Source organism: Protopterus annectens, chromosome 5.part0 (genome assembly GCF_019279795.1).
Source record: "Protopterus annectens isolate FY-2018-M chromosome 5.part0, PAN1.0, whole genome shotgun sequence".
Classification (NCBI taxonomy): domain Eukaryota; kingdom Metazoa; phylum Chordata; order Ceratodontiformes; family Protopteridae; genus Protopterus; species Protopterus annectens.
This window is the reverse complement of record NC_056735.1, coordinates 3,494,040-3,519,309: the sequence shown is the minus strand read 5'-3', so window position 1 is coordinate 3,519,309 and position 25,270 is coordinate 3,494,040. Positions and strand designations below refer to the sequence as shown.

The 25,270-nt window shown below is 41.3% G+C and overlaps 1 protein-coding gene across 1 annotated transcript in view; it reads left to right on the top strand.

Moving 5' to 3' along the window:
- The window catches only part of HERC2 (HECT and RLD domain containing E3 ubiquitin protein ligase 2), a gene marked incomplete in the record, with an annotated part of 3,551,743 nt that overhangs the window by 950,993 nt on the left and 2,575,480 nt on the right, over positions 1–25,270 (top strand). The window contains 2 exon segments of the mRNA XM_044072055.1: positions 2,475–2,703; positions 3,193–3,317. Coding sequence (XP_043927990.1) covers positions 2,475–2,703; positions 3,193–3,317 — 354 coding nt within the window.

Below are 25,270 nucleotides of genomic sequence, written 5' to 3'. Positions count from 1 at the left end.
AAAAAAAGGTATTAAAAAAACAAGGAAAGAATAGAAAAAGAGAATAAATAATGGGAAAATTAGATTTTTTTTAAATGAACTAGATTAATAGGACAAGTAAATATTATTTCGGCTGGAGGCCCAGATGGAATAGGGTTTGAAATGCATACAATTTTAAGGGATTGGCAAAAAATATTTAAGATTTTGAATGAATGGCTAAATGAAGATTTGATTTATAAAGACTTATGTAGTGGAATACTTAAATTTATATTGAGGAAGGAAAATAGAAGAGAACTAAAACTGAAGACCAGTAGTATGGAATAATGATAAGACCTTTATGAAAATGAAAAAAAGATTTGAAACAAAAATGGAAAATATTGTGGAAGATGTCGTATATAGTATAAAGGGGAAGGGTTGTCAAGAATTGTTAATGATAGAGAAATTGTGGGTTATAGTATGAACAGAAAAGAAGGGAAAATCATGATAGGAGATCTTAGTAAGGCATTTGACAACTGGATGTGAAGTCTTTTGGGTAATGAAAGAATATAATGTATGTGAGAAAGTTATGAAGAGTGGTTTAAGACAGGGATGTGCAGTGAGTTGTGTACTCATTTGCATTAGTTATGAATGTAATGGTATGTAAAATAAATTACAAAATGGAGGCAGGGTATATAACACCTGAAGGGTTAAGAAGTCAGTTGACCTATGCAGAGGACATAATTGTAAAAAAAACAATTTTGGTAAAAGAAGCAGTATTTTTCACAAATGAGTGTCTAGAGATGATAGGGATAGCTGTAAATAAAGTAAAGGTTTAGGTGATAGTGAACATCGGGGGTATATTTTACGATTGAAATTTCTGTGTTAGGTATACAATTTGGGAATAAAGATGCAAGTAGAATTCAATGGGAAGAACAATATAAGAAGTAAAGCAAACGTATATTTGCTGGAGAACATATAAATTGTCATTCAGAAATAAGGCTCAGGTAAGTTCAGTACAGATGGGAAAAATAGTATAATTAGCAAGAGTATTTATGCTGCCAGCAGCATTTGAAAAGGAATTATTGTAGATAATTGTTTCATTTTTATGGGATTCTAGATAAAACCCAGTAAAAATAAGTTTTGTATTTAAATAGAGGAAGCAGGTTTAGGGTTCGTTAACCCAGTGATATGTGCTACTTAATTAAATTTGTATAAAGTATTAAAGTAGATAAATGAAAAACATGATAGATTAGTAACACTGTATAAATGTACGTATAATACATTTGATGAAAAAGTGTATAAATGAAGAAATAAAATGTCCCCAAGAAAAATATTTTTTGTAGAAGATAAAACTGATATAGTAAAAGAAAAGTATGGTATGAGAATGTAATGATAAAAGGTTACTGTGTGAAACCATGGGAGAAATCTAACAGTTGAAAAAAATTAAAGCTATAAAAATAAGAAGCAAGTCATCAGAAAGTAGAATGTAAAGATTTTTTATGGAGACTGGTAATAGATAAATTCCCAGTAAAAGGAAATATGCCATATATAAAGAAACTTGATAGAATATGTGTACATTGTCAAGAAGAAGAAACAACTATGGAACATTGTTTTTGAAATGTAAGAGAGTAAAAAAAATATGGAGAAAACTATGTAAAGAAGATTTAAGATAGAAATGTATAAAATAAACATGGACGTGATTAAATATGGGCATTATAAGAATAGAAGTAAAGAATATCTTCAAGTAGATATTTTCTGTTATATGGGTTATATGGAATGAAAGAATAAACAAAATTATGTATAATGGTAAATGGATTTTAGCACCAAGTAAGATCAAGTAAAATCAGATGGTGGTTATGGAAAAAGGAGTGGGGGGGGTGGGTCTAATGAGGATGACAATTTAGCATGTTTATAAAGGACATTATGAATATGTGTAAACAGATTTGTATATTTGTGAGTACATATTTAAATATTTGCAAGTTTGTAAATGAGTTATTTTTGTATGCAAATAAAGGACCCCCTACTCTTTTCAATAACTGCCATGGGATCTTTTACATCAACCTTAGCTACCACTAACTCAAGCACTTGGAGCTTCCATTTAATATCTCATTCAAAGGATGGCGCACTCAGGAATGCTGCACCCCCGAATGCTGCACTGTTGGCATTTCGGTCACCTGGAGTGAGAATCCAGCACCAAAGGCGAGTGTGCTACCTGTTGTACCACTAAATACTAGGGATGTGGCTGAAATGTATTCCTTTGACAGCTTATTTATACAGTTAACAAATCAGTAAGCAAGCAAGTAAACAACTCTGCTTTGTGTGTGTGATTTACCCTACTTCCATTTTTACCTTTGTAGTGCATTGCAAGCTCAAATAAGTCTAACTTATAACCAGCATGAGATCACCAGATATGTATTTTCTTTGTGGAGTTGTGAAATAGCTGCAGCTAGTATTGCAACAAATGAATGTACATCAGTGCACATAGTGAACCCACTCATTAATATTTTTTGTTTCAGCTTCATGCAGCAATCAGTCATCAGGTTGATCCTGAGAGCCTAGGCTTGGGTCTTGGCAGCCCTTTGTTGAACAGCTTGAAGCAGACTGTCGTAACATTGGCTAGCAATGCTGGAGTTCTAAACACTGTGCAAACTGCAGCCCAGACAGTTCTTCAGAGTGGCTGGTCTGTATTACTTCCAACAGCTGAAGAAAGGGCCAGAGCATTGTCTGCACTATTGCCCAGTGCAGGTAAGCTTATTTATAACCAGTTTTTGATATCTTGTTTTATTTATTTTGCAGTACTTCTTCAAACGTGTTTGTTGATTTCCCAGAATACATGCTTTACTTCAAGGGGTTGATTTCTTTTTTTTCATTGTGTCGTATTCTTTAGGTATTATATGATAAAGGCAAAGGCAGTGCAATAAGAGCTTAACATGAACTTAAGTACATGTGTCATTTAGATATAGACTTTACTGTTTGCCAAGGTACTTACTGAAGCAGAATATGATTTCCCCATACCTTAAATTGTTTCCTGTCATGGTCAGGAACATTAGATGTTCATAACTTACACTGGGTAACCTTTTAATCTTTGCCTTCTGTTTTTACATTACGAATTTCATTAAAATTCGGAAGAGCAAGTAAGCTTATTGTGATGCCTTTTTTCTAAATTAGCAGGTGTGAAAAGTACATTGTTATGCTAAAAAACTTATGAAGTTATTGTCAAATGTGCTGTTACAGTTTCAGGGATTGAAATGAGTGTTAGTCCTGGACGTCGTTTTATGATCGACCTGCTGGTTAGCAGTCTAATGGCAGATGGTGGCTTAGAATCTGCACTGAATGCTGCAATCATTGCTGAAGTTCAGGTAAATTTGCTAAGCATTTTAATCAAATTTTAAACTTTTTTTAAACCGTTGGTGGTGTTACTCCTTTTTTTTTAACCTGTATATTTGATGTTCTTTGAAAGTAGCACTAGAGCAGTATACAGAGGGTGAGGAGGGTAAAAAGAAAAACTGGACTGTGTGGAGCAAATGCTGGTGTTTAAAATGTGCAGTTAAATAAGTAGAGAATGCAGGATGGAGATGTTTTTGTTTTGTTTTACCATACAAATGTAGACCTTGTGCTGAGGCACAAAGGAAATCTCTTCAAACCTCAAAGGCGTCCTAAGATGTCAAACTGCAACACCTACCCTCAGCAGTTACTAAAGCACACACCAGAAACAACACCTAACACCATACATAACCCTACACTCAATGATCCCCCAAGAACAAAGATGATAAGGCAAGCAAACAGTTTACCTAGTACTCATGTCACAGGGGATTCTATTGTGTCCCGCACAGGTATTCTTCTCACCAAGCTTAACTAGAAGAGAACTGTTAGTTGCCTATCTGAAGCAAAGATCTGCAATGTCATCCACACAATCATGTCACTGCACCACAGGTACCAGTATAATTCTGTTACAGATGTTCTTCGTGTTTCACTGTTGCAGTCATTACATTTGGGTAATCCTGCTGGCAGGTTGCCCTCAGTTGGCCTGAATTCCAAAGTCTTGGGTCCTGCATCGGCTGTCGTTGCCCCTTCCCTGACATCAGGTCGTCAGAGGTATAAAAGAAGCAGCCGACGACATTTTATTTAGTCTTTCTTGCCGCGCGGTGCCCGAAGTAGAAGCAGTTTGCAAGTGCTGGTCGGCCGACTTCTGAGATTTTCGAGTTTGAATTTCAGATCCAAAGTCTTCTATAAAGCTAAGTACCCCGTTGGGGAAACTTTTTTCGTGCTCCAGAACCGATGTCAGCATCTGGTGTGTGTGAAAAAACTCATAACATGCCTAGGATACACAGTCAACGAAAAGAAATCAAAACTAGTACCCTCTCAAGAGATAATATTCCTGGGTGCAGGCTTAAATACAACTGCCCAGATGGCTTATCTCACGCCAGACAAACAAAGACAACTGACTACCTACTTCAAAATGTTAGCAACAAAGGCCCAGTTACCTGCAAGAAAAATTCTGCAGGCTTTGGGTTTCATGGCATCCTCCATCCTGCTAATTCCATATGCAAGACTGCATATAAGGAAACTTCAGTGGTACCTAAAAAGTGTTTGGACTCAACATTGCCACAGCCTGGAAACTATAATTACTCTCATTCCCTGCCTGCAACAGGAGTTTTGATGGTGGGCCAAAGGCTTGTCACCAAAACAAGGGACAGCCGTTCACATTACCCCTAGCCAGGCAGACACTAACAGTGGATGCATCAGATTATGCCTGGGCGGTCCACATGGCAGGAAGATGCATTCAGGGAACATGGACCTCAAACCAAATGCGTCTACATATCAATCAAAAAGAGATGCTAGCTGTTCAAAATGCCCTGACAGCCTTCCAAGACCTACTTCAGCCAGGACAACTACTGATAAAGACAGACAATACCACGGTCATGTGGTATATAAACAAGCAGGGGGGCACACATTCTTACCCCCTTTGCCGACTAGCCATGTGGGACACAGCATTGACTTACCAAGTACATCTGCAGGCAGAATTCCTGCCAGGAAGGAAAATTACTCTGGCAGACGAACTAAGCAGAAACCTCATAGAACCCCACAAGTGGCAGCTGGATCCACAAGTCTTCAGCATGATAACAAGGAAATGGGGATGCCCGGACATAGATCTATTTGCCTCTCCTCACAACTACCACCTGCAGAGATTCTGCACAAGGATTTATCACAGACAAGCATGGAAAGTGGGCACTGGAAAAACCTATCAGTGTATGCCTTTCCCCCTCTGCCTCTCCTCCCCAAGGTACTCCTAAAGGTCAGACAGGAGAAGCCAAAGATGATACTGATTGCACCAGACTGGCCCCGCCAGCATTGGTACCCAATATTAAGGAGCTTGTCTCGATGCCCAGCTTGGACCCTTCCACAAAGTAAAGCATCTACTGTCCCAGAAAAACAGTCAAATCCTACACAGCCAGCTCAGGATTTTAAACCTGGCAGCATGGCGGATAATGTAGTCATACAAAACACACCTCTCAGCAAAGCTGTGATGGATGTCATTTTGGAAGCCAGAAGGCCTAGTACTAGAAAATCTTATGCTGGAAAATGGAAGAGATTTTGTGCTTGGAACCAGGCACAAGGAACAGATACAGCTGTGCCAAATATTCCTCAGATTTTACAATACTTAAATGAGATGCTGAACAAAGGCCTACCTTTCTCATCTATTAAAATTCATGCCTCTGCCATTTTGGCTCATTACAATTCAGAGCCAACAATCTTTTCTCATCCCTTATTAAAACAGTACCTCAGAGGAGCCAAAAATGTAAGGCCTCCAAGGAGATCACCAATACCTGCATGGGACCTCAACTATGTCTTGGAAAAACTCACTCTGCCTCCTTTTGAGCCAGCTGCTACAGCTGATTTAAAGTTTTTATCTTGGAAAACAGCTCTTCTCCTAGCAATAACTTCTGCAAGATGAGTTTCAGAGCTACAGGCACTCATGGCTGTGGAACCTTTTATCATTTTTTTATCCGGGCAGGGTCTCCCTGAGGACAAACCCAACATTTATGCCTAAAGTGGTGTGTGGCTCTTAACCAAACCATTCATCTGCCAACTTTTTATCCAAATCCACAGAACAAGGGGGAAAGAATTCTGCATTCTTTGGATGTGCACAGCTTAGATTCTACTTGGACAGAACCAAAGTTTTCAGAAAAATAGAGCATTTACTAGTGACATATGCTGCGGGATCACAAGGGAAGGCTATCTCAAAGCAGACTATTTCAAAATGGATAGGCCACTGCATTCATTTCTGCTACTTATACCATGGAAAGCCAGTGCCTAAGGGCATTAGGCCACATTCAACCAGAGCTGCAGCCACTTCAGCAACCTTTCTCTGAGTACCAACCAAGGGCGTTTTAGAGGCAGCTACTTGGAGTTCAGTGCACACCTTTACAAAGCACTGTCATCTGCCACTCTACTCTAAATCCAGGGCAGGTTTTGCCACTGCAGTTCTGCAGGGTCTCATAGCCGCCCCTAATGCTGTTTAGCTCCAGCCTCCTAACCATAGCTTTGGGAATCTACCCAAATATAATGACTGCAACAGTGAAACATGAAGAACATAGTACAGTTGTGTACACTTACCATAAATGTAGATGTTCGAGTGTATTCACTGTTGCAGTCCAGGTTACCCACCCGCCATCCCCCCTCTTTTTTTCTGATGGAACCTATCTTTCCTTCTCTGATTTATACAACCTATGTGGTGTATTTGCTGGTGGATGAAGGTAAAGTTTATATTGCTGCATGTTATTTTATATATAGATATAAATTTTGACTACCCTTTTTTTGGGGGGCACCTGACATCTGGGGCAAGAAAAACTAAATAAAATGCGTTGGCTGCTTCTTTTATACCCCTGACAACCTGACGTCAGGGAAGGAGCGACAACAGCCGATGCAGGACCCAAAACTTTGGAATTGAGACCGACTGAGAGCAAACTGCCAGCAGGATTACCCAAATGTAAGACTACAACAGTGAATACACTCGAACATGTACATTTATGGTAAGTGTACACAACTGTACTTTCATGTGGGTTTAAGTGACCTGAGATGTACCTCACTGGACTACATGAAAAGAGACATTATGCAGCTCTCTGAATATATGTTACAGACAGGTACATGCTGTGCATTGAACAGCATTCTACCTTCATCAAGGATAATGCCACAGTATAAACAGAAAATTATTAATTTTAATAATTGGCTTAGTTTGTGGTGTCACTCCAGGGGAAGCCGGTATCTATCAGCATAGGAGGACATGATTAATAGACCACTTTGCTTCGCCAAGGATGGTCTGCACCTGTCTCCCCAGGCTTTCAGTTATTGGCTAAAACTTTATCCATCCTCTTACACACACACACTGGAGAATGTAGACATCTGTATCGTTACCAAGTCTTGGTGTAAAGCCACAGAAAGTCTTCCAGGAGTGAAAGGCTACAGTGCCTTCCACACATTTTAGACCAACAGCAGCACAGCCAGGGGTAAGGGTGGAAGTGTCTCACTCAGCATTAGCAGCAAATACAACTCTAGGCTGGTTAAGCAGGATATTGGCCAGGAGTTCATCCACATCCAAGTCTCCCTAGACAAGGTTCCTTACCATGTACTGGCCAGCTACAAGTTGACCTCTGACTCACAAAGCTCACAACTTATACTTAGATGTACTAGAAGCACTCACCATCCAACCAAGTACACTGTTCATGTCAGACTTTACTCCTTTATAGACTGGGAAATGTACACTGTCTCTGACTCACAGGCAGAATGGTTCATGGACTTCTTCAGCGCAAACACCTTGGGTGTGTAGTGCACTGTCCAACAAGAGGATCAAACATATTGGATCTAATACTTGCCAGCGTGGGACAGTATTGCAGTCCCACCCACCCCACCCCCTCCCGTGTCATGTTCTCATTCGTGAAGTCAGGCCACAAAGCTGTCTCTCTCAAAATAAAAATCAACCTGTAAAACCCAACTAAACCTGTAACAGTTAGGAACTATACTAAAAAAAAACTACATCGTATTAAGCAACAGTTTGTCAAAATTCATGGTTCCCCTAAACCCCAAGAATGCAGCTACCTATGCAGAATTATTTACAGAAACCCATGCAAACATGTAAATGGTTGCATTGAGGCTGCCATACTAACAGAAGTAACCCCACATATTGTACCAAATTCAAGTCACACTGGTGGAATCCTTACATTAACAGGCTACATAACAAAAGAAAAACAAATATGGCCAAAATCAGAAATAGCAACTCTTATAGACGAGCTCTCTGATTAAACTAAACAAAGAGGTCTAATCAAATCCAGCAAGACCAATTGCAGGTTCACGATAGCCTCCTAGGATAAGGACAATCACAAAGCCTTCTTCAACTGTGTCTGGAATCTTAAAGGTAATACTCGGCAGTATGCAGAACTGGTGTGGTATATGGCACAAGCTTCACTGACCAGGTTGATGTAGCAAATCTACTGGCTGATAAATTTAGCTCTAAACCCCCCCCCCCCACCACTACTGAAACCCCTTCTAGCATATTCACCCACCCCCACTATCAGCAAGGGAGCAGGTCTTGGAGGCGCTCGCTAAAGTCGAAAACACTGCTTCAGTAGACCCCAACAGTATCCCCAGTTGACTCCTATATAGCCTAGGAAGACCAATGAGGTACTGTTTAAGTACATCATCAGAACAAGTTACATGCTTAGTGAATGTTGAGCAGCAATAATTATCCCTCTTCATAAGGTTGGACCATCAACTGATTCCAGGGAGTACAGACCCATCAGTCTGACGAACCTAATATGCAAAGTCATGGAATGAATTATCATAGAAATGATCAGCAAGGATATTGACAACCTGCAGACACTGGACCCATCCCAGTTTGGCTTTAAGGGAAGACCTTGCTTACTTAACCTGGTAGGTTTTTTAAAGAAGGTCAGCATGACTATGTTTGTGGGGAAAACAGTGCATCCTGTCTACCCTGATCTGTTCTAGGCATTCGATAAAGTACCTCATTCAAGTATTGTTTACATACTCTCAGAACATTGGCATGTACCTCACTAAACACCTGCAACAGCTAGAGAGGCCGCAAAAGTACCTCACAAACAGGATCCTAGGCTTTAAACATTTGTCCTATATGGACAGACTCAAAAAAACTCCAACCATTCTCTATTTCATATCACCTACTGAGAGGCTATCTCTGCCTGACTTACAAAGCCATGTCTGACCCGGCTTTGTTAGAAATGCTACAGCTAAAGAAATCCCAGTCCCACGACACCACATGCTCCAGAAACCTCAACCTCATTACCACAATCAACACAACATGCTGGAGGGACAGGTTCATAACCCAGGGACTGCCCATGCTGTGGAATAGACTTTCCATACATGTCAGCAGAGTCTCTCACTGGCCCTCTTCAAGAGAAATCTTGATGGGATGGATCTTGGGTGGGAAATAGAAAATTCACCCCAGGGGTCATATCAGTGGCTTTACTCGACAGAGGCACTGAGAACTAAGGTCGGGTGGCATGATGTCAGGGTAATCCTATGGGCTAGGCTTGTAAAGGCTCCAGGGCCATTAGCCTAGTACACACCTATGAACTAGGCATAAATCTCTACATAACTTGCTGGATTGCCAGTTGGCTCACAGGATGCAAGCAGTCAGGTTCAATTTAACCACCTCCACCAAAACACCGGTCACCAGCGGAGGACCCCAGGACTCTCTGTTGGGCCTGTTTCTGTTTGGCATCTACTGCTTGGAAGTCAAAGCTAATGTCCAAGGCCTCTGGCTGACCAATCATAGATTTCCCCTGTGACATCAGCATCTTACAAGAGGGACTTGCATACTACATGCATGCAATCTATAAAAAAAGGGGAGTAGCTATGGGGTCCCCATATGGCGGTAGCTTCACCAACCTAGTTATGGCCTTCTGGGAGCATCGTTTTGTTTTTTCCAGAAGTAACATCAAAGATAAAATTGTGTATTATACGCAATTTTTGGATGATATACTTACGATCATAAATGGAGATGGAGATGTAAGGAAATAGTGGATGAGATTAATGCCAGCACATCCTAGATTTAACTAAGGGCATTTTAAGAGGATGCTACTTATTTAAAATTCATAGAAATAAAACCTATTCAGACTCATTTTTACATTACACAAGCTGCCATTCACAATATCAGAAAAAAAATCTATAGTCAAAGGTCAGCTGATCAGGGCAGCACAGATGATCACCTTAGATATAGAATTCATGCAGGAATGCAGTAATTTAAAACATATGTTTGAAAGAAGGGGGCTATCCAGAAATGTTATTGCAGGGACTTATAAAAGAGGTCCAGATAAAAAGGGAGGGGCACTTTTCACCCATTTTGGGACCTCCAGCCTTCTTAGCTCATACACTTAGTCCTGCCACCCCTGAGGGCAATAGTGCTGACAAAAATATACTAATGCATAGTAATAACAATAGGGATAAGAACAGATGTTGTCAGCTTATTACTACATATGCACCCTATGGTGAGTCCATAAAGGGCACCCTGTTAGAAAACTGGTGTATCCTTATGGAAGACACAGATCTTGGATCTAAACTGGGCGATCTACCAAGAGTTGTATATAGAAAAGGAACTAACTTAAAAATGTATTAGAGAGAGAGCATAAATTGTACAACAGGAACCCAGGAATGGTTAAATGTGAAGCATGTGCCTATTGTAGGTACATAGATATAGGTAGGGACTATACTATTGCTAATAGGCATTTTTCGCTCATACTAGATATGACTGCAACTCTAAAAGCGTGGTATATTTGGCAAGATGTCAACTCTGTCTGGCATTTTATATCAACTCTGTCTGGCATTTTATATCTGCAAAACCAGACGTTGGTTCAAAGAAAGTATCTATGAACATATTTATAGTGGAAGTAGAAACAGAGAAAATAATGCTTTGGCCATTCGCATTAGGGAAAACCCTGGGCACCACTTTAAATTTAGGGTAATTGACCAGGTGATGGAGAGCGCTAGAGGTGGGCATACATCCCTTTTACTTGAAAGACAAGAGTTATGGTGGCAGCTTACTTTGAATGCGCATAGTTATCCAGGCGTTAATGAGCAGTGTTCTGTTATGTGTTTACTCAAACTTAAAAGTTTATTACTCTGAATGAATTTATGAAATTCAGTATAGAATTTTTTATAAGACAATATTTTATGTACTTATAGGTTTTTATGGATGCACCTTTTTGATTTTTTTTTATATATTAATAATGTTTCACCTTGTGTTTAAAATTCCTTTAAAGTGTATGTGAATATTTTTATAAGTATGTATATGCCTTTTAACAACCTCAGCTTTGGCCTGCTAAGAACTTGCTGTATTCAACTGGACGTATAAGAGAATTTAAGTACCTTTATCTGCACTTTTTTTTTCAAAAAAATACAGTATTTAAATTGATTTTAACTGTGTGTTGCAGGAATATTAACTGAACTGGAAGTTTTGACTCTGCTCTTCAGTTAGTTCCACCCACCCTCCCTGTTTTTGTTTTGTTGTTAATCTTAGTGGCCTTGAAACTGCCCGCCCCTCTTGTAAATTTGTGTTTGGATACTCCTTCTGGGCCCATCTCATTTGCTCACTCAACTGAGTGCAGTGAGATCATATTCTGATTTCAGGCACTCCTACTGTGTACAAAGTGAGCATCTGGGAAACAGAAAAAAAAATTAAGCTTGTTTCCTGCCTTTCCTGTTAATTGGTATAGACTATTTCTAGGCTTCTGAGCCCCCAAGCCCTTCTGTGTTGGAGGGAAGCCTTCTAACTTAGTTTTTGTTTTTCTTATAACTAGCCAGTTTTCTAGTTTCAGCACTCAAATCTGTTTCTTTGATCTCAGCACTTGTTCAGAAAAAAAAAAAATAAATTTCATCTGCTTTTACTGTACTTGTGTTTCTACCTACTTTATTTTACTTTTGCATCATCTTAAAAGTACTCAATTGTATTTATTACTGCTTGGTGTAACTCATTCTAAGCCTTTGGTTTAAACACTTGGGCTTCGGACCAGTTGTTTTGCACTGAGAGGGTTTGTGGTCTGCACTGTAGTGGCAGAACAGGTAGCTTACATCCTTCTAGGTTGGGAACTGCTGATTGAGGGCTCAGTGTCTGTTATTCTAAAAGTGTATTAATTCTGGTTTAAGCACTTGGGCTTTCAGGCCAGTTATTTTACATTGAGGGTTCGTGGTCTGCACTCTTGTGAGAGGAGAGGCTGGACTCTGCCCTTCTGAGCTGGGAATTTCTGGTTAAAGGCTTATAGTGCATGCATATCTGAACTGCTTCTTACTGAAGTTGGTGCGCCTTGTTTGCTGTGGCATAGACTGGATTCGGGCCTGCTGTATCTAGCTTTGTTTGTGTAACTTGAGCACTAATCCAGGCATTCTCTAAAGTATTCAACTGTATTTATTACTGCTTGGTAGTAACTTGATTAAAGTGTAGCTATCATTCTAAGTCTTTTGGATTAAGCACTTGGGCTTCAGACCAATTGTTTTACATTAGGAAGGTTTGTGGCATGCACTGTGGTGGCAGGACAGGTAGCTTTCATTCTTCTAAGTTGGGAACTGCTGATTGAGAGCCCAGTGTCTGTTATTCTTAAAGTGTATTAGTTCTGGTTTAAGCACTTGAGCTTCAGGCCAGTTATTTTACATTAAGAAGGTTCGTGGTCTGCATTCTTGTGGGAGAAGAGGCTGGACTCTGTCCTTCTGAGCTGGGAATTTCTGGTTAAAGGTTTATAGTGCCTGACTATTTGAACTATATCTTACTGAAATTGGTACACCTTGTTTGTTGTAGCATAAACTAGATCCAGGCCTGCTGAATCTAGCTTTGTTTATATGCTTGCTGTTTGTTTGCTTGTTATTTCCATGGAACGCTAATTCCACCTAATACGCGGCTTCTCAGCGCTTCTGTGAATCACTAGTGATACCTGCATTGCTTACTGTACTTATTTCCTTGTTTCACTTGAAAGAAAGTTACTGTTTGTCGTTTTTGCATTTAAGTTACCTGTAACACATTGCACTTAAGTTACCTGGCACTTGCTCGCTAAAGCAATTGTAGAAGTCAGCACTAAAAATTAAAAGCACTACACCCTCACTCCCCACTGGCCCTTGTTTTCAATTATTAAGGAATTCCCAATATTATTCTAGCATGTCCAAAGGTCATTTGTCAATCTCCTTTCCGGTCCAGCTGGTGAATCTGGGAATCTTGAGGCAATGTTACAACTGCCTCATGTACACAGACAACCCTCTCCTCCTCCCAACAAATTCCAACACATGTGAGAGATGCAACCATATAGCCAAACTGGAGGCAAAGCTCTCTCAACTCAGTACTGGCATAACCAGTCAGGAGGAGAGGGAAACTACACTCACTACAATTCCAGTCTCACATAGACCTACCACGACAGCAAACCAAACACATAATCACACAAAAACATACTTGGAGGCTCTAAATAAAGATCTGCCTAAACAGCAGAGACCTCCAAAGCAGACACCCAAGCAACCGCTACCCCAAAACAAAACACGTGCAACACATATCTCACAAATACCAGTGTGCCGAACAGTCACAGCCCTTAAGACTAAACAACACACCTGATACACTTGTAATAGGTGACTCTATCGTCAGGCACACTGACGTCCTGCTCACCAGGCTGAACAAGGAGAGGGTCACGGTGAGCAGCCTGTCTGGCGCTAGGATCCGCCACATAACACAAGCACTCAGGTCACTCCAAGGCAAGTACAAATATGACTCCGTCATTGTCCATGCTGGTGTGAATGACCTGAGACGTACCTCCCTGGACTACATGAAAAGAGACATAAAGGAGCTCTCTGAGCATGTAGCCCAGGCCGGTATGACCCTGACCTTGAGTAGCATCTTACCCTCACCAAGAATGATGCCACAATATGAAGACAATATGAAGACAAGATGATCAATTTCGTACCAGATCCCCTCTATTAGACTTTACTATCCTATCTAACAATGGAACCATCATATCACCTGACCCCGATACCAAACTGCTAGGTGTCACGATTGACAACAACCTTACCTTTGATTGTCATATCAACAATACCATTAAATCTGTAAACAGGAAACTTGGCTCTCTTTATAGAATTAAAACTTTCTTAACCTCCCAAGCCAAAGCTACTCTTGCCCACTCTCATCTTATCTCGACTCTTCTCTATGCCTCACCAATCTATACAAACCTTAAGAAAAATAATCTCTCAAAATTATGTTCCACGCAATAATATAGCTAGATTTGTCACTGGTCAACCCTTCAGAACTCACCACTGTCTGAATCTGCAGCAACTTAACTGGCTTGAATTGTCTAACATGCTGCTACAGTCTCAACTGACATTTGTCCAAAAAGCATTCTACCAACCTCAAAACACACCCATACTCTCTAACCTCATAACCCCTACTCTAATCTGAACTCCTCCGCTCATCAAGTAAGCTGCTAGTTACCTTAACCAAATCCAATAACCTAGCAGGTGATTCCCTTTTCTCTAACACTATTGGAAAACACTGGAATCAATTACCTACTGAACTTACTTCCATTGCATCTACTGTTCTGTTTAAACAAAACTTAGAATTTACCTTAAAAGCCACTGGATGTGTCCATGCTCTAATCCTGACTAAAGTAATTTGCTCTATCTAATCCTTCTCTCTCTCCCTACTTTTCTTTCCATCCTGCTTCCTCTCTTTTTCTTTCTATCTCTACCTCTGTGAAGCCCTCCTCTTCATCTATCCTCCTTATGGCTACAAATCTCTTACACACTAGTATTTCTCTTTATCCTTGCTCTCTCTTTTTTCACTGCTTCTCTCTCCTTGATCTTTCAGCTCTCTTCTTGGTATTAAAACTTGTTAGTTTGTTCATTTGGATGTTACTTTTCCCTAGATTGTTCAACTTCCTCTTCTTTCTTCTGACAACTTTCTGTCATTTCTCTTGCCCTGCTCTTACTCTTACTATTCTTGTTTTTAGAAATAGGTAATAATGTGTATCATGAGTTATTTTTTTTGTGCTTAAAATGTAATTCCTTTTTTAAATGTGGAGCTTTTCTCCCCGGGCCTCTGCTGAAAATGGAAATATATCCAGTTGGACTAGCCCGGTCAACAAATGTAAAATAAAATAAATAAAAATTGGCTTAAGTACTGGTGTCATTCAAAGGGGATCCAATGCCTGTCAGCTTGGGATGATATGCTCGACAAGCCACGATGCTTCGCTAGGGACGGCTTGCACCTGTCACCCCTGGGCTTTTGGATATTGGCAAAGGCTCTTGCTACCCCCATAGTGCCTTTTTTAGGCAAGGCTCAAAAGACAAACCCACCTCCATAGGTATCACAAGGGACAAGAAACTAAGAGTAATGCTACTCAACGCCAGAAGTCTAAACCTCAAGATGCACGCACTCGAAACTCTCCTTAGCATGGAGAGCATCGATACCTGTGCAGTAACAGAAACCTGGTTCAGGGCTCCCAAGAGCACCCCAGCACTACCAGGTTATACCTCATACCATGCTTTTCGGCCCCAAAACTTGGACCGAACCACAAAAGGAGGGGGAGTATAGATATTCATCAAAGATACCCACACCTCCAGGTTGGTGGCAAAGCACGAAGCATCAGAGACTATCCATGTGCAACTAACAGTGGGTAAAACTGCCTTCCAGTTTATAGCCTGCTACAGACCACCCTCCCAAACCCAGGAACCCCACTCGGCCTTTCTGAGAACACTGGAAAATATGAAGGCCTCTCCAAACACCATTATATTGGGCGACTTCAACTACCCAAACATAGACTGGGAGCATTACTCTAGCTCCAACACCCTAGACCAAAGGTTCATAGAATTTATAAAGTCAAATGCTATGGAACAACTTGTTACCACTCCCACAAGAGGGGAAAACATACTGGACCTAATCATCACCAAAATGGGGACTCTATGCTCCAGACCAGAAGTGTATCCCTCACTGGTAAGATCAGACCATAAACTAATCTCACTGGATATTCACATCCCGACCCCACCCCCTGCCCAGAAAACCACAGTGAAAAACTTCTCTAAAGCAAATTTCACACTCCTCAAAACCGAGGTGGAATCCTTCAAAGCCCCTGGGCCTGTGGAAAATACGGGCCAGACCACAGAATCCTTTATAAACGCATTCTATGAACACCTTCAGGAATGCATGGATCATGCGATCCCAAATAAAACCAAGACCCAATCCTCCAAAGGCAGACGTCCTGTCTGGTGGACCCCAGCCATAAACAAACTATACAATAGGAGGAGGAAGCTACTACACGATAGAGCAAAATCCCAAAAAGGGAAGGCATCTCCGATCAGTATTAGCCAAAAACTACGGGCACTCATAAAATTGTCTAAGGCCAGCTTGGAGAGAAAAATTGCACAGGACACTAAGGATAATCACAAGGCTTTCTTTAGTTATGTTAGGAACCTGGGTGGTAATTCCCAGATATGCTCAGAATTAGTCCAAAATGACAAAAAATGCACTGAACCCACAGACATTGCCAACATCCTAGCTGACAGGTTCAGCGCAAACCCCCCCCACCAAAAGGACAAATATCTATCCCAGCAGAGTGCTGCCCCCTTGACATCTCAGATGCTCAGGTAAGAGCCGCCCTCTCCAAAGCAAAAAACACAGCATCAATGGGACCAGACGGTGTCCCGGGCTGCGTCCTACATGAACTCCAAGAAGAGCTAAACCCAAACATAAAACTACTGTTCAATCTCAGCCTTACTACAGGATATGTGCCCAAAGAGTGGCATACAGCAACAGTGGTCCCTCTCCATAAAGGTGGTGCCTCAACGGATCCTGGAAACTATCGCCCCATAAGCCTGACTAGCTTGGTCTGCAAAGCTATGGAAAGGATCATCATGGACCTCATAAATAAAGATATTGGGGACCTACAGACACTGGATCCTACCCAGTTTGGCTTTAAGGGCAGATCCTGCCTCTTAAACCTGGTTGATTTCTTTGAAACAGTCACCAAGGCCATTGACGAGGGGAAGGTGGTCCACACAGCCTACCTGGACCTCGCAAAAGCCTTCGATACAATACCCCACTCGAGCATTATAGATAAGCTCACCAGCTTAAATATAAACCCCTATGTCACTAGATGGATTGCAAACTGGCTCAAGGACAGAACCCACATGGTTAGAATTGCTGGAGCCATGTCAGACTCCAAACCAGTTACAAGTGGTGTCCCACAAGGCTCAGTCCTGGGACCTCTTGTTCGGTATATATTTCTCGGAGGTACAGGCCAACACGGAAGGACTGTGGCTGACCAAGTTCGCAGATGACTGCAAACTGGGCACCATAATCGACTCTCCAGCCGACACAAGCATCCTCCAAAAGGGCCTCATAGAAACAGACAACTGGTGCCAGAGCCATGGCCTCAAGCTAAATGCCAAAAAGTGTATAGTTATTCCCTTTGGCAAAAATAAAGTGCCCACAAATTACCACATAGGTGGTAATCCATTAAGTACAGAAGAAGTAATTAGGGACCTGGGGACCCAAGTTGATAGCAATCTCTCATTTGACAACCACGTGGCCAAAGTGGTTAGAAAAACATTTTATATAGACCACCTGATCATGAAGGGATTCACATCTAGATCAGGGGAGGTCATCGTGCCTCTTTAATCATCCCTCATCAGGCCCATAAATGAGTACAATGCCCCTTTTGGGATGTACCTTACCAGACACCTGCAGCAACTGGAAAGACCCCAAAAGTACCTCACCAAGAGGATCAAAGGGCTCAAACAGATGCCATATGCTGCCCGGTTAAAGAAACTCCAGCTCTACTCAGTGGCATACCGCCTGTTCAGAGACGATCTGTGCCTTATAAAGCCATGTCCAACCTGGAATTAATGGACATGCTGCACCTCAGAAAATCCAAATCCCATCAAGCTACGCGCTCGAGAGACTTGAACCTCAGCACTGAAATAAACAGGACATGCTGGAGGGACAGATTCATAACCCAGAGGTTCCCTTCACTCTGGAATAAAATCCCAGTCCAGGTTAGGCAGAGTCCCTTATTGACTCTCTTCAAGAGGAATCTTGATGAGTGGATGGGAGATCGTAGGTTTACCCCGGGTATCACTTCTGTGTCACTGTTAGACAGAGGCATGGTATAATAACCTCGATAAAGGGCATAGCAAAATAAATTTAAAATGGGTGGCGAAAGCCAAACACATTCTGGCTAGGCTTATAAATGCCCTAGGGCAGATAGCCTGGTATGAACCTATGAACAACCAGTTTTAAACTTCTGATGCAATGCATTTTATTGGTCATGTGATTTTAAGGTTATATAAGGATGGGTTTTGTTTGAATTTGTCTGAAGTTCATTTGATTTGAGTGTACGAAAAAACACTTACCAAGATAATAAGAAAATCATTCTGTGTCGCTCTGCTTTTAAGTAAGGGTATAGCATCCAGGTCCAAGGAAGTAATAGTACTACTCTGCTCAGCCCTTACCATACCCATCAATGAGTAATATGTCCCATTTGGCATATACTTTACAGGCACTTGCAACAGTTGGAACCTCCTCAAAAGTTCCTCACCAAATTAATTCAGGGTATGAATACCCTGTCTGCACAGATCACCTTAAGGTCCTGTTTTCAGTCTCCTACAGGGTACTTAGAGGTGATCTTTGGCTGAATAGCTTGTAAGGTGTCCTCAGATCTAGTTCTGATGGATCTCTTGCACATAATCAAGACAAACAACACTAGAAGCACTAGATCCAAGAAGCTGAACTTTGTCTACAACATAAATAGAACCTGCTGGAGGAACTGTACTGGGTTTCAAAGGACCCCCGTGCTATAGAATAAGCAGTGTTCATGTCTGACCCTGGTCAGAAGAAACTTTGATAATTGGATGGGAAATTGCAAATTCACCCCAGGCCTAGCCCCCATGTCTTTAATGGGCAAAGATCAACAGTAAGTAAATTAATCCGCAACTAACATACCCCCCCACCCATAAACGTTGGCTGCTACCTCTTTACTAACATACCCACCATATAGGCACCCAAGGAACTCCGGAACAAAACTGGGTTGGATGGCTAGGTTTGTAAAGACCCTGGTGGCTTAGTATGAACCTATAAGTTGCATTCAGCCAGTAGTATTGTCAAGTAAAAGAGTGGGTCTTCCCCATCTTAACATGGGACTGTTCCCTGAAACTTGATTTAACAAAACCCATTCATCAGTGTTATAGACCCCCTGACACCCCAGTACAACAAATGCTCTCTTTCCTTGCACAGGGCAAGCAGAGCTGTAAAATAAAATATAATAACATTAAAATATCAGCTGCAACAAAAAACTAACAAAAAATTGCTTTTGTGCTGAAGATCTTGTGCTGGAAATCTTGGTGGAGATCAAAGATCATGTGGAAGTTACTTTGGGATGAGAACAGGGCATTTTTTTAAATATCTGTAATAAACATGACATTTCTTAAAAAGTGACGTGGTTACACCTACAGTTAAGAAGAAAGAAAGCAAACCATAACTACATTTCCATTATTTTTCATGCAGTATACATTTGTTTTCAACAGTTTTTCATTCACTTCATCATTATATAAATTACTCAGTTCCTGCCTTCCTGTAAATTTCACTACTCCTCCTGAACATTATTCTGCATGTACACTTTTATTGTTTCCACAAATTCCCTTTATTTCAATGTAATGTGCTCATTTTCTTTACTAAAGATCCAAACTGCAGTTTTTAACTCCTTTACAATGTTCAGTAATTCAGTTATAGTTAATTTAGAATCGTGATTTGTTCTAGTAATTGCTTTTCTGGCAGCCAGTAATATTAAACTTAGCAAAGCCTTACTACTTGTAGGAATTAAAAATCCATAATTTCCTTGGTCGCAGTCATTTGCTCCCCACATTTATAAAAACTCCTCTGTAGCAAATTTTTAAAATCTTCAACTCGTTGCATCCCAAAAAAACATGTTCCTATTTACCTCCATTTCCTACCACACTTTCAGCAGTTGATGTATACCAGTACAAACACTTTCATGCAGAAATCCTAAACCTGGACTTTGTTGCGTACACTTGTAGCTGTGTAGATTTCCTCCCACTTTTCTTTGCAAATTGGATTTACAATCTATTTTCAATTGTTTCTAACCTCTTGTGATTGATTTTTTGTAATTGTCATGCAGTACTTTATATGCCCTACTAATTTTCCTGTTTTAACAGCATCTTCTGTTCTAGACTCTATTAGAAAACTCAAAAAAGAGTTTTTTGTTTTTTTTTTTTACCAAGAGCAGGGCTGTCTAAGGAATTGCATCACTCATGGAAAAGGGATGCATGCCCTTTCCAGATCTTATAGGTTGTAGGCTAATGACCCTAGGGCCCTTTACAAGTTTACCCATGTAAAAACCAGAGTACCCTTATGGGACCATAGTTAGATGGTTGTTAGCGCGATTTTGTGATTAGTACTGACTGCCCCTGTCTATAAGAGACATAAGTGCCATGTCAAACCTTTTGACATCTATGAAAATGCCCAGTATGGGAAAGTTTGCCACTTTCCTTTTTTTTTTTTGTTGCCTGGATGACAGGTAAGAACAGACATGCTCTTGCCTGGTTAATGAATTTGTGGGTGTTATTGCAGCAGATGGCCAGATACTCAGCTGGCATTTGGAGAAAAAAAAAACAGTTCATTTTTTGGATAGTATCAATGGATTGTCAGTGAGAGTGGAATCTTCAAAGATCACTACATAAGTTTTTGGCCAGTAACATTTCACAAAATCCAAAAATGTCATTTTAATACAATAATGTAATGGTATTGCTATAGCTTTGATGTTGCCTTGCTATTGTGAAGAAGGGTTTTGTTCTTTAAGGCTATGTAACTTTGTAGTTATAATAATTTAGGGACAAGATGTGGGAAAGTGCAGAAGTGGGATTATAAAAACATTATTTTTGCTAACTTTCATAAATGGTATTTCTAAATTGGTTGAAATGCTTAATTAAGTAATTTATAGTGAGCTGTAAGTACACCTTTTTCATTTATTCCAGTGGGTAACCCTAAGTATCTATGGGATTACAGAACAAATGTGCATTGTTAGGTTGTTTAGGTAGATGAGCTCTGTTTTGAAGGTGCAAAAAAGGTGTGTGTGATTTTAGGTGGAAGAAGAGACATGTATTGGTGGTTGTATTAGAACTATTTTGTTCAATTTTTATAATTACAAATATAAAATGCAGAGTTGTAGTTGAGTTTACACACAGAATAATGAAACTGTCAGTATCTAGTGTACATAATGTAAAGGTACAGGGTAGAAGATTTTGTTGCAGAGAAGTATGAACAATCATTTCTGCACATAAAGGATGTTAGATGATTGTAGCAGTTTCTGTAGTGCAGCCGTCTCCTGCACCAAAACTGAAACTTGAATGCTTTTTGCTAAATAACTCCAAGATTCTTGCTAGCTAGAATTTTTTTCCTTTTCTGGTTGATTTTTCTCTTACTTTTCTTTTGTTGACATCCAAGAAGAGAATTATTAGCCAGTAATGGAACTGTACCAAAATTGATAGCCTGTTTTGATTCATTAGAGGCATCTTGCAGGGCTGATGTCACTGGTGCTGTACTTAGAAGGCATGCTTGGCTTAAGGAGCAATCTTTGCCAGTTCATGTTAAAGCTAAATTGCCTGATGCTTCCTTAAACCAAGACTGCCTGTTTGGCAACAAAGCAGAAGTAGTACTTAAAAAGATGGAGGAAAAAGCTAAATCTATGCAATCTTTTAGATTTCCTGCAAGTACAGCCTCCCAGATTTAGTAGGCATTGGCCCTGTAAGAACTGGTCCTTTCCTGCCTCTTCCAAGCCTTCTCAGTCCAAACCCAGAACCAGCAGAACACCCAGGATTCAGTCCCAAGGTACTCACAGGACTAAGCAGTGGGGAGCTCCCACTTTCAAAGCAGGGAGTAGTTAAGACCCCCCCCCTATGGTAAACTGTCTCATTGACTTAACTTTAAATCTTCCATGCCCTGCACAACTGACTGTTCCTTTAGGGTGAAAAATTGCTCTGCAGGCAAAAAATTGGGAACTCATTACCCAGGACAAATGGGTTTTAAATAGTTTCCCAAGGATACAGATTCCACTTCAACTCCTTACCAGCCCCAAACAGTTGGCCAGATCTACCCCCAAATCAGTGGGCAGAGGCTCAAAAGCAAGTTCTCTCTCTTTTAAGCATCAGGGCTATTCAGTCTGTCCCAGAAGAAGAATGGAGACAAGGTTTCTACTCAAGACTTTTCCTGGTTCCCAGAAAGGACAATTCCTGACGTCCTATCCTGGACTTGTCTATCCTAAACACATTTTTGATGATCCCAAAATTCAAGATGCTAACTCTTCATCAGCTGCTTCCTGTGCTAGGCAAAGATGCCTGGTTGGCAACACTAGATTTAAAGGAAGCCTACCTGCACATCCCAATAAGGGAATCTTGCAGAAGATACCTATGCTTCAAAGCAGGCTACATGCAGTATCAGTTCTCTGCACTGCCCTTTGACTTATCTACTGCTCCCAAGGTATTCACAAAGTGCCTAACTCCAGTCATTGCATTTTGCAGGCAAAGAAATATTCAAATATACCCATACCTGGACGATTGTCTAATTTAGGCAGAAAGCCAGGACATACTATTAAATCATCTGGCGTTTGTAAAGAAATTGCTAACTTTGGGGTACACCATAAACAAAAAGAAATCGCATCTTGTACCCTGCCATCAAATTGTCTGCCTGGGAGCAAGCTTGAATACAACTTCCCGTATGACCTACCTCATGCCAGAGAAACAGGTTCATTTGACAGCCTACTTCAAACTATTGGCCACAAAGACCCAGCTATCTGCAAGGAAAATACTGCAAGCCCTGGGATTCATGACCTCTTGCATTCTACTAATTCCATATGCAAGACTGCATATGAGGAAACTATAATGGTATCTAAAAAGCCTATGTTGTCAACATTATCAGGATCTAGAGTCAATGATTCCTATCATACCTTGTCTACAGATAGAGTTCCTTTGGTGGGCAGAGGCCTGACACCAAAACAAGGGACTGCCGTTCACTCTACCCCCCTGCCGCCCAAACCCTAACAACAGATGCATCAGAATATGCATGGGAGGGCCCACCCGGCAGGGAAGTGCATTCAGGGGAAATGGAACCCAAGTCAAATGCACCTGCATATCACTCAAAAAGAAATGTTAGCTGTACAGAATGCTCTGACAGCCTTCAAAGGACCACATTCTTCTAGGATAATTATTGGTAAAGACGGACAACACCACTGTTGTGGCATGTAAACAAGCAGGGGGGAACCCACTCATACCCTCTCTGCAGACTAGCCATGACTCTGTGGAACACAGCCTTTGAGCTACCAAGTGCACCTACAAGCTCAATTCCTACCAGGAAAGCTAAATACACTGGCAGACAAACTAAGCAGAAATCTCATGGACCCACATGAGTGGAAACTGGAACCAAAGATATTCAACATGCTGAGAAACAAATGGGAGAGCCCAGAGATAGACCTGTTTACCTCCCCCCAGAACTACTAATTGGACAAATTCTGCACAAGGACTCCCCACAAACAAACTTGGAATGTGGATGCTCTACCCTGTCCTTCACCTGGAAAAAACTATCAGTTTATGCCTTTCCCCCTCTGCCTCTCCTCTCCAAGGTACTACTGAAGATCAAACAGGACAAACCAAGGACAATACTGATTGCACCAGACTGGCCACGCCAACACTGGTACCTCCTTTTGCGCAGTGTGTCACTGCTGGGACCATGGCACCTGCCTCAGACCCCTGCCCTGCTGTCCCAGCAGGAGGGCCAGATTCTGAACCCACAGCTTCAAACCCTGAACCTGGCATTCTGGCTAATTACCTAATCTCTCCGTTATCATCCCTCAGTAAGTAAGTGATGGATGTCATTCTGGAAGCAAGGAGGCCTAGTACTAGAAAATCCTATGCTGAATAATGGAAAAGATTCTTTTCCTGGAGCCAAACTCAGGGGTTGGGCGCAGCAGCGCTCAATTTACCTCAGATTCTTCAGTACTTAACTAAGATGCTTCACAAGGGCCTTTCCTTTTCCTCCATCAAAATTCATGCCTCAGCCATTTCAGCTCATTACAATATAGAACCACCCCTCTTCTCTCATCTGCTGCTGAAGCAGTTCCTCACAGGGTCCAAAAACTTGAGATCACCCAGGAGAGCCCCTACTCCAGCCTGGGACCTTAACTTTGTATTGGAAAAGCTCACTCTACCTCCTTTTGAGCCAGCTGCAAATGCAGAGTTGAAATTCCTTTCTTGGAAAATAGCCTTCCTTTTTGCCATCACTTCAGCAAGAAGAGTGTCTGAATTACAGGCCCTCATGGCAGTGGAGCCTTTTAACTTTCATGCGGACAGGGTGTCCCTCAGGACCAATTCCTCTTTCATGCCCAAGGTGGTATCCAGTGTGGCCCTTAATCAGTCCATTCATTTGCCAACCTTCTTTTCTAATCCATAGAACAAAGTTGAATGAATACTGCACTCCTTGGACGTGCACAGACAACTTAGATTTTACTTGGATAGGACTAAACCTCTCAGGAAATCTGAACAGCTGCTGGTTGCATTTGCTGCAGGGGCAGAGGGGAAGGCCATTTCAAAGCAAACCATTTCCAAGTGGATAAGCCTTTGCATTCATTTCTGCTATAAGCACCATGGAAAACCTACACCACAAGGGGTAAGACCTCATTCCACCAGGGCTGCATCTACCTCTACAGCCTTTCTCAGAGGTGTCCTTACCAGGGACATCCTGGAAGCTTCTACCTGGAGTTCTGTACATACCTTCACCAAGCATTACCACTTGCCAAGTTTTTTCTAAATCCAGAGCTGGCTTTGCCACTGCAATCTTGCAGGGCCTTCTAGCTGGTCTTAATGCTATATAATTGCCTCCTCCCATCCTTAGCATTGGGAATCTACCCAAATGTGATGACTGGCAACAGTGAAACACTAAGAATATAGTACAGATGTCCTTCACGAATGCAACTGCAGTCATAACATATGGGTTGTCCTGCCTCAGGCAGCCCTCGGTCGGGTTGTCCTGCCTCAGGCAGCCCTCGGTCGGCCGGATTCCAAAGTCTGGGTCCGACGTCGGCTGATGTCGCATTTCTCTCCGACGTCAGAGTGGCTGGAGTACATAAGCATCAGCCGACGCCATTTTCTTCAGTCTTTCTTGCCGCGCGGTGCCCGAAGCAGAAGCAGTTCCCAAGTGCCGGTCGGTCAGCTCCTGTATTCTTCGAATCCGAAGTCATCAAAAAAGCCAAGTACC